The sequence below is a fragment of the Helianthus annuus genome, chromosome 9 (genome assembly GCF_002127325.2).
Source record: "Helianthus annuus cultivar XRQ/B chromosome 9, HanXRQr2.0-SUNRISE, whole genome shotgun sequence".
Taxonomy (NCBI): domain Eukaryota; kingdom Viridiplantae; phylum Streptophyta; class Magnoliopsida; order Asterales; family Asteraceae; genus Helianthus; species Helianthus annuus.
In genome coordinates this window covers 118,510,155-118,530,464 of record NC_035441.2, presented here as the reverse complement: position 1 = coordinate 118,530,464, position 20,310 = coordinate 118,510,155, and the positions used below count along the sequence as shown (strand labels likewise).

Below are 20,310 nucleotides of genomic sequence, written 5' to 3'. Positions count from 1 at the left end.
AGACCGTCACACGATGGCCAGTACACTTCCGTTTTCTTAATATTGAGATAGAGCCCTAGGGATGGTCCCTCCGTGTTGATGATGTCCAACGCGTTAGCAACTTCCACTGCATTACCTATAATCGTGCCATCATCCAAATACCAAGCATGAAAGGGGAGGTTACAGTGCTCATGGACACGGAGAATGGCTACGGCAATGAGAAGGGGCCCAAGGGATTTCCTTGTTGCACTCCAGTGGTGGCCCCAATACACTCGCTGCCAACATACAACCTAGCGGGTTGGGCATACAGGAACTGGACCCACCGATAGATAGATGGGCAACGTTGGTGGACCTGTTGGAGGAACGCTGAGCGGTTAACAATGTTGAAAGCATTGGTGAAGTCTACCGTAAGCAAGGCCATGGACCCATCTTCATGAAAAGAGTTTAGGAACCTGTTCGCACTATGAAGCATCGCCTCCGCCCCATTTGGTGTACCAACCCGAATTGAAAATCCCCCAAATACTGGGCCATATCCTCCCCAACCTTCTTCATAGCCACCTTAGAGACCAACCTACGCCAGATGCCCCCCACGACGATAGGCCTAATACCATTATCAGATTCCAATAAGGGGTGGGGGGGGGGGTGAGGCCACAAACTCGGCCAACACCTTAGGGCAAAGCCCCTCAAGCCATAGGTTGCCGACTCCAGTAATAGCTGTGAGCAGACCCGAGGAACTTACCGAACCCTCACAACCAATAGCGTCCAAGAAGTGTTGGGCCCGCATCCCATCTCTGCTACAAGATGTCCCTCTAGGGAAGGATTAGATACATTTAAGCATGCAATCCTTTGCTGCAATAATAGTGGGTTGGACAATAGGGTTGGAAGGCAGTGATGGGGGTGGCACCACAGGGTGTTTATCAATAAGAGCTTTCATGGTCGATTCTCCAAAGGGGGCAACCCCACTGGAACATAAAACTTTGACCGCCGCCGTAAAATGCCCATCCCTGACCTTCCGCAGGAATTGCTTGATATTGGGGTCCTTTTTATTGTCTTCGCCCCTTCTGGAATCCCTCATAGGAACCCCAACGTCCCCCCCCACTATTCAAGAGAGAAGAGACCAGATCTGTGAAACTAGACCCATCTTTCCACAATGCAAGCGCCTGCAAGAGGCTGCTGTACTGTAGGGATTTTCTATTTCCTGATATCCGCTCTTGCCTGGAAGAAGGCCTGACAACCCTCAGTGTACAACACGACAACAAAAGCAACTGAACCCAGTTTTCAACCGAGTCTGGAGACGCCACCACTTTACGTAGGGAACCTGTTAAAACCTGAGCGAACGCCAGTCGACAACTGGGGGGGTGCATTTAACGGTTTGAAAACGGAGGGAAAAAACACACTCGAGAAGGGCAACATCGGTTACCACCCCTTCCGGGAGAGTGTAAAAGTGTCGGCTACCACTTGACATGGCTTCCTAATCCCAACAATGAAATCGTCCACGTCCCCCGAGATTGGAGCAAAAGACACCATCTCATCATCATGCTTGCACCCCTACTAAGGGCATGCATAACCATGCACTCCCCACATAACCATTTGCCTCCTGCCCTTGCGACTTCCCCCACATCTAGAAAAAGGTCCAAATCCTTAGTGATAGTCTCCTTCACATAAATCTTCTTGTTTTCAGTCTTAAGGTGGGTGCTTTGCATGTGTTCAAGAAGGCGAGAAAACCCAGTAGACCCCGGTTTACCATCCTTGCATTCGTGGAAATGCTTAAGGGGGCAAGCCCTTAACCCACTATCACACGCTGATGCCAGTCCAACAGTCTTGAAGTTTCTACCTCTACGTGCGGTGGACATGCGCAGAGTCAAACGCAAACAGAAAAACAACACAATAAACCGCCAACTCGAGGGGAGTTAGGGGTAAAAGAAAAACAAACACAGGGAGCAAAAGAAAAGACCCTTTATAAGACGGGGGAGGGTAGCAACCCCAAGTTGCCCACCCTCAAAAACGCCCCTACCCAAACACGTCACCCCATAACAAAATCGCTGTTAAAAAAATGAATGTGGCCTGACTTTGATGAATTTAAATGCAATTACTCTTTTACAAATTCATGAAAAAATTATAGAAAAAGATACAAAGATTCTAAGATACATGAAAAATAGAAAAAGATATAAGATAAAAAAAGAAAAACGAAGAAGGGGTATTTTTGTAATCTAGCCTGTAATATATACTTTAGACCCGACCTTTTGTTTTCCGGATCATCCACGCCAAAAACCCCCCTTGATATTGAAGTACCCATACCGGCCTCTCCCGGTACGTTCCAACGGCGAAACCTCCGTCGTCAACAACCATGGACTCATATAACCATCTTCAAGAAAGAACTCGTTTACCACAACCATCACTCCAAAAACTAGCGGTTATCTCCATATTCGAGAAGCTCCGATCATCTACTGCTCTCACCGGACCCGATTCCGACCCGACACACGCCATTGCTCAATGCCTCAACTCAAATTCACCGGCGGTTGTTGATCAATCGGTTCGTGAACTTTGTGTTCTCGTAAAGGACTCTAAATTGGAGGTTTCTAGGGCGTTAGTGGAACTCCAGTCGGCTCTCGAAGGCTCTGATTCGCGTTTTGTTAACGTGTTTGTTAAAGCGATAGGGTTTCTCGTTCGGTTAGGGTTTCAAAATGATAATGTTTCGTTTCAGTTCCAGTCTTCTGAGGCTCATCCTTTTGTTAAGGTGAGGTTGAACGTATTGTAGCTGTGAATGTATGTATGTGTTATTAATTTAGAATCTGAATTGATGATTATCAAATTTTGAATCATTAACTTGATTTTTAAAGTTTATATAATTATATTGTGTTTTGGTTGATGACAACTAGAAGAATTAGGATGCAAGTTACCATCTATAAAAGGTACTGACTAGGATTTAGGGCTGTAAACGAACCGAACGAACACGAACAAGGCCATGTTCGTGTTCGTTCGTTAAGAAAATTAACATGTCCGCGAACTGTTCACGAACGCATACCGAACATAAGTTTATGTTCGTGTTCGTTCGTTAAGGAAATTCAGTTGTTCACGAACAGTTCGTGAACACTGGTCTCGAACACAAACGAACGCAAGCAAATAACAACGAATGTAAACGAACATTTAACTTGAAAATAAAAAATAAAAAACATTGTTATCCTTAAACATTGGATATAAGTAGTTAAATGCAACCATCAAATGATAAATCAAAACACAAGAAGTCTACTACACCACTAAATGATAAATCAATGTTAACTAACCTAAACATAATTATCCCAAAAAATGTATTCGAGTGTCCAAATTTTAGCTAACTTAGAAAAAGACAGGGTTTCAAGTTTTCAATATGTTTAGATAAAAGATTTATTACTTATTTTTTTAATATAAGAAAACGAACACGAACAAACATGAACAAACGTAAACAAACATATTACCGAACGTTCACGAACGCAGTCGAACGAACGAAACATGTGTTCGTGTTCGTTCGCTAAGCTAACCGAACGAAATTTTTTGTTCGTGTTCGTTCGTTAAGCTAATCGAACGAACATAAACGAACTTCCCGCCGAACGGTTCACGAACTGTTCGCTGAACGTTCGGTTCGTTTACAGCCCTACTAGGATTAATCGGATTAGAATTTTATATGTAATTTTTGAAAATTATATGTATACACACACTTAATTGCTAGGAGCTGGTCAGCTTCTGACTAGGATTAATCAGATTAGAGCTTTATATGTAATTTTTCAAAATTATATGTATATATACACACACACACACTTTTTTTTTCCCAAAATTATACATATAATTTTTCGAACTTATTAATCCGATTGGATTAATAAGTAAACTTTTTCAAGTACTTTAAAGATTTTGACCAATTCTGACCGACCTTGACCGAAATTTGATCGATTTTGGCCTCTTTTGACCGATTACCGATTTTACGCCCGGCTAGGTGAAATTTAATGGTAAACTACCAATCAATTAATCCTGATTTTTACGACCCTGATAAAAAGGGGAGTTATATACTTATATCATAACAGAACTTTCATTAACGAGGTGTCTAAGAAAGTTTATATAGTTTTTGACACCATGTAGAATGTTTGGTATTGCTTTTGAACTCTAATTCATGATGTCTTGATGTTTGATGGTTGCCAGATTCTTTCTTCCCGAACAGAGGTTCAATCTGAGCTCGTGCGACAGGTGCTTCTATTTATTACGCAGAATAGGCATTTGGGAATGGAGGGAGTGTGTGAATTCTTAAGACCGTTCTTAAACTTTTTGGTCATACAAATGTCATCATCAGCGACAACGTCTTCATTTGCAAGGAATCTTTTGTCCTCGATTGCTTCGCTGTGTTGTTCATTTTCTCAGGATGCAATTCCTGTTTTTAAGCTGTTGATGGGATGCTTTAAATATATCCGTTGCAACAGTGCAGAAGTAAGTGAATATGGAAGCTCATAGGATACTGTATAATATTAATAAGTATTGGTTAATGGTTAATTTATACTAATTTCTCCCATTATATTGTTTTTCTAGGACGTGACTAATGTATCTTATCTCATGGGGACTATAGTGGATGCATTTGTTGCGGTTTTGACCCAACTGGCTGGTAATGGTGTGGTATGTCAATGAAACTTGGTCAGGATGATTGTATCTTGAATGTGTATGTGTATGTGTGTGTGTATATATATATATATTTGTATGTATGCACATTAAAATGGTGTTACTACTAAAGAAGGATATTTGAGCTTGAATACCCAATTATTCTCCATGAAAAAACCTTAAATTTTTTTGTTGACTTAATCTTTGACAACCAGCTGATTCATGAAGCACAATTAAGCGGAGCAGAACTTTTAGAGATGGTGTTTTCACTGTGCACAGATATTCACAAGTATTCCGGTGGTGAAGAGTGCATATTTGATATGTCAAGGCGTTTAATAGTTGTTCAGGCAGAACTTGATTTGAAATGTATACCCGAAGCGTCATCCGTGATGCTGTCACTATTTGTTAGCCTCATTCAGTCAGAGCTGGAACACATACAATTATCAATATTAAAGTTGGTTCTCGATCTTATAAAGTGGAAAAACAGAAATGGTAAATATATGCTACAGAGATATATCTTCTTTGTTGCGTTTTTTATTCAGCTAATATTGATTCTACACCTGCAGAGGCCGTAGTTGACGTGCATGAAGAGATTTTATTTGTTTTTCCTGCGATCAATCTTATGTCATCTCCTTCCAAATACGTTAAAGAAGCCGCATCTGAGTTGCTTATTATCTTACGAAAGCTTTCTGCAAGTTTCCTGGTTACCCCCATAAATGAATTGCTCATGGAAGAAAGATTCCCACGTGTCAGCAGATTGGAAGACATCATATTTAGGGTCTTTCGTCATTTGTGGTTCCAGGTGAAGTTTCAAGTATCTTATTGCTAAAACTTACTCTCTTTTTAGGAGTTATGCAATCAACTTACTTTCTTCAAACACGATATCTTAATTCACAGCATTGAAATTTTGCTCCATCATGCTGTAACGGGACAAACATCCGAGTAGTGACTATGGACTTCTATTCTATTCAGTTAATATCGGTGATACATCGGTTATCGGTCCCCATTTAAAATATCGGTATCGATATCATCAGCGATATTAACCTGTTATATCACCGATTTTCTCGATATCAGTACCTTTCTTCTTAGTTCTACTGTTCGTCTTTCTTCTTCTTGCTGCTATTAGTGTTTTAAGTCTTAATTGTTAATTGTTAGGGGTAAATGTTGGTGGTTTAAGTCTTAATCAGTTCCTACTTGCTACAATTGTTGGTGTTTTGCAAGTTGCAAAAGGTTAGTTTGTTAATGGTAGGAGAGCATACTGAATTGTTAGTCTTAATTGCTATATATATGAAGTCTGCATGATATTAAAATTTCCGATATCCCACCGCGATAACCTATGTCTCAAATACCGGTCCTTGACTGATATCCGATATTTTATCGCATTAACTGCTTAACTTCTATTATTGCAGGATCAAAATTTTATTTCTGATTCTTTTTATCTACAACGGCTATTAGTTGGCCATAAAGTTGTAGAAGAAAAGCAGAATTCCGTTCAAACTTGGACAGTCGCAACAACAGAGTATTGTAAAAGGATGGTTGAAATTAAAAAATCATCGCTTCCAAAGTCTCAGGCAAACGAGATCTTTCTACATGGTAAATATTTGTTTTTCTCTTTTTCTAGATAATTACTTGTTAATGATTTTAATTACAGAATTTATATATTCGTATATTGTAGAAATTCTGCCACTGCTTGGTGCAATTGCCAGTATTCTAATTGTGCATCCTACGTTGGGGGACTCTGCAGTAGAACTCCTAGCTGTTACTGGCAATATGGACCCCACACTTGGTGTTCCGTTGTTTTTAGTAATATTGTTTTACCATAACATATTCTCTGGTAAATCTGAAGAAATAGACTTTCATGACAAATTGGTAAGCCAGATTTTATTAGTCTTTATTCTTTAACTTTTAATTTTAATTGTTACTTCTGTGAATCTTATAGCATTTGCTGCAGCTAAAACTTTTAAGAATGCTTCCCTCTCTTGTGTCACATCCTGCAATGATACCACTTGTAGTTCAGACAATCTTGCCAATGCTTCAAAAAGATGCAAACCCGTACGTTGTCTATACATATATTCTTTCATTTCTGTATTCATATCCATGAATTTATAATAAAACTGTTGTTAATAAATAAGTATTTTCTTTGGCTTATTGTGATCTAGAGTGTTATATGCTACTGCTTTGCGTCTGCTTTGTAAGACTTGGGAGATCAATGATCGTGTATTCGGAAGTTTGCAGGTTTGCATTACTTCCAAGAGTACTCACTATCCTTGTCCGTTTTGCTTACAGTTTTCTTACAATTCGCTTTTACGATGCATTTTATTTTCTTGTAAGGGCTTATTACTTCCAGAAGCATTCACCCTGTTTAAGTATGAGAGAAGTATCTGTATAAGCACGGCTGTTACTATTCGGGATGTTTGTCAAAAAAATCCCGACAGGGGCGTAGACATTATCTTGTCGGTTGAGGTAGGACTTTATTTGTAATTAATTTTTCATTTATTTTTCCACAAACATCTTATTTTGCTCTCAAATTTGTTCACTTAACTTGTAGGCGTGCATTGAAAGCACAGATGCTATAATTAAAGCTCTTGGTATTCAAAGCCTTTCCCTTCTCTGTGAAGCTGATGTGATTGGTAAGACCTAGACACAAGTAATAGTGTGCCGTTTTGTTTTTATATGATTTGAAGAATTATCTTTCTTATTACACCAGCTGAGTTCTGAAAAGATTCTTTTAAATGTTATCCAGATTTTTATACTGCTTGGGGTGTGATAGCAAAGTATGTCTCGAGTTATTCCACCGACCCAGTTGTTGCAAAGAAGTAAGTCTAAACGACTTTGTGTACATGTGCTTAAAAACTAGTTTATAACTACTAAATTTTCACTCAATGTCTCAATGTTAATCATGGTGCAGTGTATGCCTGCTTTTAAGATGGGGTGCAATGGATGCCGAAGCATATCCAGAATATGCAACGGGCGTTATGCAGATAATATGGGAAGTTGCCACATCCAAACACCCTAGTCATGTCTCTTCATGGGCAAATGCTAGAGCATCTGCTTTTGAGGCATTAACTCGTTATGAGGTATAGTTTGTATCTGATTCTATGAGAAGTCAATACTGTACCCTAGATTAGTGTTGGCTGAGTTGTTTTCTTTGAACCTTATGACATCTTTTAGGTACCTCATATCCGACAGTTCATAACGGATTTCAGGGAAAAGAACACAGAGGCGCTTGTTTCTGAGATTGACCCCAAAGTTCTTGAGGCCATGGAGAAATTTGAAACGAAGATAATAACACACGAACACATGTTAAGAAATGTTTTCATTTGAACTTTCTTTACACTTGAGTGTTGTGTTTATATGTCATGTTTCTGAGACATGTTCCATGCTTTGTTTAAATTTATTCCCAGCACAAGGCGGAGACTAGTGAAGGAGAAAAGAGCGCCCGCCAACAAGATTGAGAAATTGCTAGATGTCTTTCCTCGGGTTATTGGTCTTTCAGGTACACACTGTTTATGCATATATTAACAAAATATTCATAATTATGTAAAATGAAAGAGAGTAAAGTGCCATTTTTGTCCCTGAGGTTTGGCCACTTTTGCGACTTTCGTCCAAAGCTTTGTTTTTTTCGCATCGGGATCCAAAAGGTTTGAAATCTTGCCATTTTCATCCAACTCGTTAACTCCATCCATTTTTTCCGTTAAATGAGGGGTATTTCCGTCTTTTTAGACATTTTTGTAAAAATAAAAAACACTATAAGAAATAATAATTCACCTCTGTTGACTTTCTCCCCACCCAAACCCTTTAATCATCACAAAAATGTCTAAAAAGACGAAATTACCCCTGACTTAACGTTAAAAAGTGGATGGAGCTAACGAGTCGGGTCAAAATGGCAAAATTTTCAAACTTCTTGGATTCAGATGCGAAAAAACAAACCTTTGGACGAAAGTCTCCAAAGTAGCCAAACTCAGGGACGAAAATGACACTTTACTCAATGAAAAATTAGGTATGTATGTTTTAGATCGAAAAATACCCGACGGCAACAACTCACAAACAACGGTTCTCACGAGATACAGTCGCACCACCCAAAAGTCTCGTTGAGCAGAATTGAACTAATCCCGATCATCGCTACAGTCACACCACGAGAACAAGAAGTAGTCGTTCAAGATCACCTTCTAAAACCTGCCAATTTTTAGAATAGCAATGAACATAAATTACCCTCTGGCTGCAGTGAATAAATGTATAGGAAACTCAAAACTGCTTCTCATTTCCAATTTTTCGAGTACATAATTCTGAAAGAAATTAACTACCAACTACATGACCACCCACATTTCCTACACTTGTGGAATTATAGAAACTACTGCGACAACTTCAACAAAAATAAAATAAAAGAAGTTACTGAAATGAAACAACTAAAAACTGTGGAACAAAAACGTGGGGGCTGGACTTGAGCAGGGATTAAGTGTCTTGCATTGGATCCAGTTGGGCCAAGGTAACCCACTTCTGACTCGGGCCTGATGGGCCTGGTGTTAATGGGTTGTGGGTCAGTGCATCTCTATCAGTACGCATTATGCTGCATGTATGCTTAAACTGTATTACCATTCGACTTGCAGGAACTAATAATAAAGTAAGAGAACTACCTGGTGCAGCACTATTTCACCTTTCTTTCAGTGCAAAAGATAAAAATAACCAAGGAGGATCAAAGGTAAAACATGTAGTACGGTCTTGTGTGCTGTCATCGTTATGTTACCATCATGCAGTTACATCTGCAATTCTTAGTTTTCAGGCTTTGCACGATTTACATGGCAGATATGAGAATGCATTAGTGGAGATAGCTGCATCACTACAGTTGTCAAGGAATACAGTAGTGGCACTTCTTTCACTGCAATCTTGGAAACCGTTTCTGCAACGTTGGCTGCGGGGTTGCATCACGTTATTGGATGTTAAGGCGTCCTCCAGTGTGTTGGATACAACTTCCAAAGCAGCTGATGATATTCTCATGGTTCTAAATTTCATCTATTTGTTGTATCTCTTTACCATTGTCTTTGATAATTTCATTTGTAATGATTTTTATGCAGCGTATGACACAAACAGCTATGAAATCTATCCCTAGATCTGCTGAGAATATTGGACTAGCTGTGGGTGCACTTTGTCTGGTAAGTATCTGCTTTACTCATAAGAGATTGAGATGCATTTTTTTAAAGTGTCAAGATATATCTTTTAATACTGAAATGCTATGACTGTAATCCTACAACCGAGAATGTGATTGAACTTTGACGGGAACAACAACCAACATCGCAAACCAACTGAATACACCTTTACAGTAGCCAATTAAAACCTACCAAAGTATAAAAAATGATTTTTTAAAAAAATTAATAAAAGCTAAACATAGTTGTTGATTAAGCAGAAACTTTAATTTTGCTTCTTTTATGCAAGCACATAAATAGGGCTGCAAACAAACTGAACGGACACGAACAATACCTTGTTTGTGTTAGTTTGTTAAAGAAATATATGTGTTCACGAACTGTTCATGTTCGTTCGTTAAGGAACATGTTCGTGTTCATTTGTTAATTTCAGGTAACGATCGCAAATGAACGTTAATGAATACAAACGGAGACACAAACTAATGCTCATGAGCAAAAATGAAAACAAACAAGCTCTAATGAACAAAATATAATACATTGATACTTGTTTAATATTTTATTTGTCGGAATTTTGAAGTATTTAAATAAAGAGTAAATTACTGTTTTGGCCCCTGTGGTTTAGCCAGTTTAACTCTTTTAGCCTAAAAAGGAATCTTTTGACATATCAGTCCCTGAGGTTAGATTTTATAATGGTTATGGCTCCTAACACTACTTTGTTACTTTTTTGCAATTAAGTGCAAGGGTAATTAGGTCATTATATACCTTAGGGGCTGTTTTTGATAATTACAAAGTTCTTTTAATATATTAGAGATTACTAATGCAATTACTCAAATTTATTTTTATTATTTTGTTATTTTCATGATTTTTATTTAACAAAATACGTTTTGAATATACAAATAAAAATATGTATTTTTTATTAACAATTTGTTTTTTATAAACGTCGTTTTTAAAATCATTTATTTTTTAACCTTTTTTTAAAGCCGTATCGTTTTTAAAAATTGTTCCTTTTTAAACCGCATGTTTTTTAAAATCGTTCTTTTTAAAGTCGTTTGTCTTTTAAAGTTTTTTTAAACAGTGTATTTTATACCTTTTTTTTAAATCGTTTGTTTTTAAGCTTTTTAAACAATTCGTTCTTTTAAGTCGTTCATTTTTAAATTGTTTCTTTTTAAACCGTTTGTGAAATTGTTCATTTTTGAAACTTTGAATTCAATTTACTTATAGTCGTTAGGGAAAAAACTTCAAAAAATGAATGATTTCAAAAATCGAAGAATTTTAAAATCGATCGATTTTAAATGAATGAGTGGTTTAAAAAACGAAGATTTCAAAAAACGACGTTTATAAAAAAAAACAAAACCTTAAAAAATAAGTTAACAAGTGTATGGTTTTAAAAAGCGCATGAATTTGATAAACAAAAGGTTAAAAGAAATAACGAATTTTGAACAAACGATCCAAAGAAATGGAAGATTTGAAAAAAGATAAACCATTCTAAAAAAAGTTTAAAAAATGAACGCTCTTCTGCAAACTTTTTATTAAAATAGTTTATCTTTTTTCAAATCTTCCATTGCTTTTGTTTTTGATACATGTTTTTTAAAAGTTTTAAAATGAACGACTTAAAAAAGCGAATTATTTAAAGAAGTTTAAAAGTCAAACGATTTTAATAAGAACGATATAAAATGAAATGTTTAAAAATACTTTAAAAAGAACGATTTAAAAAAAACAAACGGTTTAAAAGGAATAATTTTAAAAACGATAGACGGTGTTAAAAAAATATTAAAAAAAATGATTTTAAAAACGACGTTTGTATAAAACAAACAGTTAAAGAAAATACATATTTTGTTAAACAATAATCGTGAAAATAAAGAAATAACAAAAAAAACTTGAGTAAATGCATTAATAATGTCTTATGTATTAAAAGAACTTTGTAATTATCAAAAACAGCTAAGGTATATAATGACCCTACACTTAACTGCAAAAAAGTAACAAAGTTAGTGTTAGGGGCCAAAACGTTATAAAATGCAACCTTAGGGTCTGATATGTCAAAAGATTCTTTTTTGGACTGAAAGGGTTAAACTGGCTAAACCACAGGGGCCAAAATTGTAATTTACTCTTAAATAAAATATAAAAATTAAAAACACTAATGAACTATCAAACACAAATGAACATAAACGAACACGTTACCGAACGTTCACGAACATAAATGAACAAACGCAACCCCTGTTCATGTTCGTTCATTTAACTAAACTAACGAAATTTTCTGTTCATGTTCGTCCTTATATTAAACGAACGGACACAAACGAACTTCCCGCCCCTGAAAGTTCAGTTCATTTGCAGCCCTACTGATAATTAGCATATGATTAATGCTGGTAATGTGTTTGGTATGATGACATGGCAGGTCCTTCCACCGTCTGCTCATGCTACAAAAGCAAGCGCCTCCAAGTTTCTACTGAGCTGGCTATTTCAGCATGAACATGAATATCGACAGTGGTCGGCTGCAATTTCGCTTGGAATCATCTCAAGTTGCTTGCATGTGACTGATCATAAACAAAAATCCCAAACCATCAATGCACTTCTTGAGGTACAAATATCTCCGACCCTTTTGAGAGACCGTCAACTTCTCTATTTTTCACTAGAGAATACTAAATGATAAGTTATTAATACACATCTGTAGTAGAATGCTTATAGTAGATGTATAACCGAGCATGCCATGTTATTCATTACGTTTCTGACCTGATTATTAGGTTGCGTGCATGAGTAAAAGCACTCTGGTAAGAGGGGCTTGTGGAGTTGCTTTAGGTTATTCATGTCAAGATCTTCTTACACGTTTTCAAGCAGGAGATGACTACGAGATGCATGAAACTGAACTACTTGGAAAGATTATCAGGACTTTATGTCGATTAATAGATCAGTATGCACAATTTTCAACTACCACTCTTCAAACCCTATCTGAATACTTCCCTCAAGTAACAAACACTACTGATCCATATATTACCCCAAGTTTTTCCAACAAGAGTTCTGATTACGTGGAGGAAGATATATGGGGTGTTTCAGGACTCATCATTGGTTTAGGAAGTTCTGTTACTGCAATATATAGGTCAGGGCGTATAGACGCAGCTAAGAAAATAAAAAACCTAATTACATCATGGATTCCTCTTGAAAATCGCTCAAAACCAGTTTTATCAACGGGTGCTTGTCTTGCAATTCCGTTTGTAGTATCTTTTTCTCAGAAAGTAGAACTGATTGACGGTGCGGAGCTGGAATATCTTGCGAGTGGGTATAGAGACCTCATTAACGAACTGGTTTCTACCAAAAAATCGGGAGCATTTCGTCAGAGCTTGTTAATGGCATCTTGTGTTGGAGCTGGTAATTTTCTTGGATGCGTTTTAAATGAAGGGATCCATTCACTGGATGCCACGTGTGTCAGGGAATTACTGGATATTTTCAAAAAAATCTACTCAAGTTCTCAGCCTCCGCTATTGCATTTGGGTGCAATGCTTGGAGTTGTAAATGCATTAGGAGCTGGCGGTGGGACCTTGTTTCTGCACTGCCCTTTATCCTTTTCATCATCTAATTCTAAACACAAGGTAAATTTAGATGTGGCAATTTCGACCCGTTTACTTGTGAATGGGTCTTTTTAGGTTTTGTTTCATTTCAAATGGGTCAAAATGTCAAATGGGCTAAATTAGACCTGGCAAACGGGTCGGGTTGGGTCGGGTCATGGGTCAAAACGGGTTCGGGTCAAAATGGGTTCGGGTCAAAACGGGTCAATTAAAAAAAGGTTGTTTTGGTTCGGGTCAAAACGGGTTCGGGTCGGAACGGGTTCGGGTCAAAACGGGTTTCGGGTCGGGTCGGGTCAGGTTAGTTAAAAAATGTTTTTTTAAAGAGATTGTACATCAAGGGGAAATTTTGTCGGGTTAAAACGGGTCCGGGTTGGTTCGGGTTGAGAATGGGTTCGGGACGGGTTCGGGTCAAAAAAGTGCATGAGCTGTTAAAACGGGTCTGGGTTGGTTCGGATCCATTCGTGTAGAAAGAGCTCTGCAGTAAGAAGTTGGATTTACTAGTTTCCTAAACTCTTTGCTTGCTCTGCTGCATATGTTCCCCATTCCATTTGGCAAGACTTCATTGTCTTTTTTTGGATGTAAATTACCAAGATTGCCATATACACCTTCATGTTACCAGCATAATTTAGCCTCTGATTATCATTAGTTATGGCTTCAAGTTCTCCTGATATCCCAGTTGACCATTTGAGGACCTTGTTTATCCACCATTGTTTTGAAAGGGTTTTTGATCACTTTGTCTAACTTCTTGTTGTTGAGGCTGAACATACAATAGAACTTGTTTTGCCCTTTTCTGAATTCTGAGACTATTCTGTGCTTGAAAAATCGAATACTTATCTAAATGAGCTTATGAATACGAGACTGGGATACTTATCTAAATAAAAAAAACCAACCAAAAAGAAAAAATAAAAAAAACTGAAACTGAACCTAAACTGACCAAAACGAAACAAAAAATCGAAACCGATCCGAAACGAAACCAAAAAAACCGACTAAAACAAAACAAAAAACCAAAACCGAAAAAACCGACCAAATGAAACAAAAAAAAAAAAACTGAAACCGAAACGGAACTGACCAAAACGAAACAAAAAAGCTGAAACCGAACCGAACTGACCAAAACGAAACAAAAAAACTTAAAAAAATCGAGCGAAAAAAGCGACCAAAACGAAAAAAAACCAAAGCTGAACCGAAACGAAAGAAAAAAAACTGAAAAATCAAACGAAAAAAGCAACCAAAATGAAACAAAAAACCGAAAACCGAACCGAAACAAAACAACCAAAACGAAACAAAAAACTGAAACGATCGAAACCGATCCGGAAAAACCAATCAAAACGAAACAAAAAACGAATCGAAACCGGCCAAAACGAAACAAAAAACTAAAAAAATCGAAACCGAACCGAAAAAGCGACCATAATGAAACAAAAAATCTCAACCGAAACCGAAAATAACCGACCCAAACAAAACAAAAAAACCGAACTGAAACCCGTCTCGTGCTAAAATCCGTCCCGACTTGAAACTCGTCCCGTGCGAAAACTCATGTCGGCCCGAAACCCGTCCCGTGCGGAAACCCGTGCCGACCCGAGATCCGATCCGAACCAACTACGTTCCGATCGGAAACCCGTCCCAGCCGCCCGAAACTCGATCCAAACCGAACCCGTTCCGATCCGAAACTTGACCCGTTTCTTTAAGACACCAACCCACATTGATCCATTTCTTTGAAGTTGTCGACCCGTTTTGACCCGAAAATATATGAGATGGAATTTTAATTGACCCATTTTGACCCATTGAGTGAAAATATGACCCAAACCAACCCATATAATTTTAAAAGCAACCCAAAGTGACCCACTTGGAAGGCTTTGGGTCAAGACTGCCCCCTCTAGGCTAAATTTATAATATCTTAAAACAAAAGGTCGGTGGCAAAAGCCATCAACCCATTCTACCTACCAAAGTTTGATAGAATGTCACTTTGACCCCCTCAAGTTTCTAAAGTTTCGTGTTTACCCTAAAACTAATTTCTTACGTTTTTAATGTATGTGTCAGTATAATTTTGAGTTCATCTACACTTTACGTAATTTATTTACGGAAAAGAGTCAGGTCAATTATATAATGTCTTATTTTTATGTATGTTTTGAGTTGGACTACGTTTTGATATAAATTTTGCTTGGAAACAAATCGGGTCAAAATATAATACATTTTCATTCGACGGTATAAATTTGAGTTACTATAATTTCGAGGTAAATTTAGTTCGGAAACGAGTCGGGTCGGGTCGGGTCGTTTGTAGTCTATACTTTATCTTGCCGCGTACGATGCCTACACGTGTTTCTTTTATGTACGTTTTGAGTTGGTCTACATTTCGACGTAAATTTTGTTTGGAAACAAATCGGGTCAAATATAATACATTTTCATTCAATGGTATAAATTCGGATTACTTTACGTTTCAAGGTAAATATAGTTCGGAAATGAGTCTTGTAGTCTATAATTTATCACGTTGCATACGGCCCTGCCGTAACGCGCAGCAAGTAAAAAAACTAGTTAGAATTTATAGCTGAAAGGGCAACAATTTAAGGGGTTGAAACTTGAAAGATTTAGATTGTTGATATAACAATATTGTTTTGTTACCCTAAATAACGCGTTAGTTATTAATGATTTTTTTCTAAAAGAAAGAGAAGTTAGAATTAACATGCGATCTCTAGTTATCCAGCATTTTCGATATACGAGTTGATTTTGTAGTATCTTTATAACTAAACTCTATTGTTTCCCAACAGGAATCTTCTTATGTAACTGGTCCTTTATTCTCAAATTCTGTTATGGAGCTTAGTCTGACATCATTAATACAAGACATCTTTCTTGTTGCTCAAAATTCTGATGACAACCAACTGCAACACTATGCATCTTGGGCAGTTTCTTTTCTTCGACATTACATCTGGTCTAGTGATCTTCACAATGAAGACAGATCAAAACCTAATTCTGCATCCCAACCATTCCCTGAGGATAGCGTAGTCATGAAACTTAGCCTGTGGCTAATGAATCTAAACGGCTCAGTGGTGCGTAACCTACTTTTATTAATATATTTTTAAACACTTTCTAGTTGACGTTCTAATTTTTTGTTCATCCACTATTCATTATCAGATTGCTACCCCTTCACACGCCAACACAGTTGCAACTGTTCTGCGATGTCTCACCAATGCTCCAAGGTTGCCACAGCTTGATTGGGGGCCAATCATTAGACGGTGCATGCGATACGAGGAACAGGTTTCCGAAACATCACAAGGAGAATATAATCTTGAAAACCGAAAACTGAGGGAGGAATGTTTAGTATTCTCTTTGGTTCACGGCAGCAACTTCGATGCTTTGCTTACTTTTCTCGATGAGTTGTTTGACCTCTCGAGGTTCAAAATGCTTGAAATGAATCTACAGTTGTGCATCCTTTCTCACCTGCCACACACGTTAAAGATATTCTCTGGATCTAGGCTTGAAAAGTTATTTGACGATGTGGCGAATTTTGTACAGTCGCCTTTCTCCTCTGACAAAGTATATGATCCTGAACTGAAAAGCCTGTTAAGAACATCTTGCTGGAAGGGTGTTTGCTTGTGTTTTGAAGAAGCTTATCTTGATTCCGAAAAACTTATGCCCAACTTTGAGAATTATATGGAGTTGCTCTTTACATTGTTGCCCGAGTTTTCAGGGTTACGATTTTTGGAATATGGCGGGACTTATGAAATGGAGGAGTGGTCTGAAGCAGTAAGATGTCTTGGGAAGGCTCCTCTCCACTGGTTATTACATCTTCTGCAGGTGATGTATCTTTCCATCTTACTTGCGAATGGGTTGATTCAGGATATGTTGTATTCCTAATTGGTCACGTGTGAAGTAAAAAAGTTAGCTAAGGAAACAAATAAAACCGGTTGAATGTTCCACAAAATTTATTGTTAATGAATTTAGTTTCCTCGGTTTAGCCGAATTGAATCTTAAACTGAAAATTGAATAACTAATTTGGCTTGGTTGTAAATCAAACTGAAAACCGTATATGTGATTCGTTTATGTTTTAAACGATTGACAAATTTTCGTTTATGTTTTAAACAATTGGCAAATTGGATTGTAATAATCCCACATGCTCTCAGTTGGCCGATAATAATCCCAACTGACCAGTCCCAACTTTCTAATTATTATTTTTCAATGGACTCCGTTAAAAAAACTTAACCCGGTTAGTTTTTTAGCTGACGCGAATAGTTTTTTGCTGATGTGATGATGACGTAGACATATGAGGTGGAAAAAATATGTTGTTTTTTGCTGATGTGGGCATAAAAAACAATTATTTTCCACCTCATATGTCCACGTCAGCAAATACTGAGTTGAATTTTTTTAGCTGGGATCCATTGGAAAAATAGTTAGAAAGTTGGGACCGGTGGTAAGAATATTCTCATTTGGGATTATTATTGGCCAACTGAGAAAAAGTGGGATTATTAAAATCCAATTTGTCTAAACAATTTCGGTTTGGTTTGGTTCGGTTGGTTTAATGTGTTTGTAACCAAACATTGAACGCCTTCGATTTTGGCCCCGTTGCCTGACCCACTCATTTTCCCACCTCTACACTCTCTCTGTTATCCTACAACAATGGTGCATTATCAGTTATCACTTTCGTTGAATACTTCCATAGTCACACACATATCCTAAGTTTGTTCAGTAATTGTTACCATGTACAGATTCCGGAGACGAGTTTCAATCAGGAAAGCCATCAGTTTTTAGATGCAAAGAAAAAGATGATAGCTAGAGCAAGACTGGTGGAGAATGGTTCTATTCCGCTAATTGAACTGTCAAAGCTAAAACCTTACATATTAAATATCAGATCTGATGGTCAGTTTTACACTACCTTTCATTTGAACTTGAATGCATAGTGTATGTATATGCCATATATAACTGTTTATGATGTATTATTTGTAGAATTTGACATGATGAATAATGCTTGTGGTAGTCTTTAATCCAGGGGCCCATTATACTGGCCTATAGAGTTGTTTTTTTTTTTTGCATGAGTAATGTTTGTATAAAATTGCTGCAGGTATATGGGACGTTTTGGTAGAAGTCGTGATGGCTTTGCAACATGCTGAAGGAAGTGTCAAACGACAGTGGCTTGTTTCCGCTGCAGAAATTAGTTGTGTCACAAATTACCCTACGACGGTGAGTACTGATTCTTAAATCTGGCACACTTCGGTTACATGAAAAAAGAAATTTGAATCCATAATAAAAGTTTGGAGAGTTTTGAGCCTCTTCAATCAACCTGTTTGACACGTTTCATTTTAGATGAGTTTTTAAATTTGATCCATTTAAAATAAAAACTAACCCAAATAGACCCATTTTCAAGAAAATGGTTTAAGATGCCACTTGTAAATTTTTTGTACTTATTTAGTCATTGCCTATCTTAGGCCACAAAGTTTGGGGCATTTTGGACATTTGATGAGGGTAGATTTTTGGAGAATGTCAAATCGCTTCAAAGATCGTGTCGTGTAGGCACAACAATCAGTTTCAAACAATTTTACTCTTGCTCTTTATTTTGTACATACTATCATATATGAGGGATGTTCAATACAAAACCGCTTCTAAGTAGAGAAGCGCATAGACACTTGTACCTTTATGCTTTAACTGTTATACAAGAGTTTTTTAGTCGCCTTTTTCTCTCTTTCACTACATGTAAATATTTCCATGCACTATAAACAACTGATTATGTGATTCTCTACTTAAAATAAATTCTGTAACAAGCGCAGGCCTGTTATATATAAAATATGTTATCTTTTCTTTTAAACAATTTCTAGATTTTTTAGGATAAATACACCACACCTGCATTCTGCACGATTTAAAGTCCCGACCTTTATAATTGTAGAGTGTACCACTTACCACTAGGATGTTCATTGGGGACATAAAGTATGTTATCTATCTCCTAATGTGCATACTAATCCAAATTCTATTGCAGGCTATGCAGTTTATTGGTTTACTATGTGGTAGCTGGTCCAAGTATATGCCTCTTCTGATTGTGAACCCTCATATTGTATTGAGCGACCTACCCGTAACCCTTACTTCTCTACTGTTAGATGATACTAACTGGGCAGTAGTGGCTGATTCGGTGGTTTCGCTTATGTGGACTTCAACCAAGCGTATATATGACTATGTCACTAACACTAATGACTTTTCAACCCAAGGGTCACTTGATGATTCAGAGAAAGACACGGGTGTGTTCCTGTTAAAGGTGATGCATCATACTTGTGTTGCTTTCAAAGACCATCTGTCTCCTGAGGAACGGCTCATGCTTGCCAACTTGACTGTTCCCTGAACTTGCACTTGCATGTTCGTCCATTAGTTAACAGTAGTTCATGTACCAGTAGAATTATGTATATCGTTACATGATTGTGGATGAACAGTAAGCTAAAAAGATATGATGTGTCTGCCTAGTTATAATCTTATAATTGCTTATAAAATTGATGAATTACTATGCTCTATGCTATCATTTGATGACCAACTATTTGGAGAGAGTTGAGTGTAAAAAAAAAAAAAAAAAAAAAAAAAACCGAGGTTGCTGATGGAAAAAACAAAACTTAGAACGACATGAAGTTGTGACACGGTGTATGAACAAAAGTAGGGATGTTCAAAACCGTAGGAATCGACCTAACTAATCAAACAGAAGCAACTCGGTCAATGTGAGATCCAAATGGTTTGAATTTGGTGGTCGATAGTTTGGTCCAGTTTAAAACTTAATACTAGCCAGCGGTGTAGAGTTGGCGTTTAAACATTTGTTATTTATACATTGTTTTTTTTTTTTTTTCAAAAGATATAGTTTATGTATATGTGTTATAATTATGAACCATTTTTATCATTTTCAAAGAAAATCTAAAATCATTAGAAGAGATCAGTTCAAATGTGTAAAGCAACAAAACCAAACCATTATATCCAAAGCCCGAAAAAAGCGTCCGATCTGGGTGACCAACCCAACCAGCCAGTCAGTCTTGTTTGCCGAGAACGTAGTTAGCGGTTAGACCTAG

General features: G+C 37.2%; 1 protein-coding gene across 3 annotated transcripts; it reads left to right on the top strand.

Annotated features, from left to right (window-relative positions):
* Nucleotides 1-2,226: 2,226 nt before the first annotated feature.
* Nucleotides 2,227-19,768, top strand: LOC110878333 (protein RST1). 3 transcript variants are annotated; one of them, XM_022126622.2, is made up of 25 exons: nucleotides 2,227-2,716; nucleotides 4,150-4,431; nucleotides 4,531-4,614; nucleotides 4,812-5,088; nucleotides 5,163-5,398; nucleotides 6,006-6,189; nucleotides 6,272-6,465; nucleotides 6,548-6,648; nucleotides 6,756-6,831; nucleotides 6,928-7,059; nucleotides 7,145-7,226; nucleotides 7,340-7,412; nucleotides 7,505-7,673; nucleotides 7,768-7,898; nucleotides 8,001-8,092; nucleotides 9,204-9,295; nucleotides 9,377-9,592; nucleotides 9,669-9,746; nucleotides 12,127-12,309; nucleotides 12,473-13,315; nucleotides 16,051-16,329; nucleotides 16,415-17,077; nucleotides 17,986-18,136; nucleotides 18,339-18,457; nucleotides 19,248-19,768. In XM_022126622.2, the coding sequence occupies exons 1-25, from the start codon at nucleotides 2,327-2,329 to the stop codon at nucleotides 19,602-19,604; spliced, it is 5,484 nt and encodes a 1,827-aa protein (XP_021982314.1). In that variant the 5' UTR covers nucleotides 2,227-2,326; the 3' UTR covers nucleotides 19,605-19,768. The 3 variants fall into 3 exon arrangements, with proteins under 3 accessions (XP_021982314.1, XP_021982311.1, XP_035833417.1); XM_022126619.2 differs by having other exon boundaries at nucleotides 6,536-6,648; XM_035977524.1 differs by lacking the exons at nucleotides 2,227-2,716; nucleotides 4,150-4,431; nucleotides 4,531-4,614 and adding an exon at nucleotides 4,624-4,644 and having other exon boundaries at nucleotides 6,536-6,648.
* Nucleotides 19,769-20,310: the final 542 nt, after the last annotated feature.

What these genes read in the sequence shown, in the direction of transcription:
- LOC110878333 (XM_022126619.2), top strand. Translation starts at nt 2,327, where the DNA reads ATGGACTCATATAACCATCTTCAAGAAAGAACTCGTTTACCACAACCA. An exon ending in ACATTATCTTGTCGGTTGAG is followed by an intron (nt 7,060 to 7,144) that starts GTAGGACTTTAT and finishes CTTAACTTGTAG; the next exon opens with GCGTGCATTGAAAGCACAGA. An exon ending in CCATCAATGCACTTCTTGAG is followed by an intron (nt 12,310 to 12,472) that starts GTACAAATATCT and finishes CCTGATTATTAG; the next exon opens with GTTGCGTGCATGAGTAAAAG.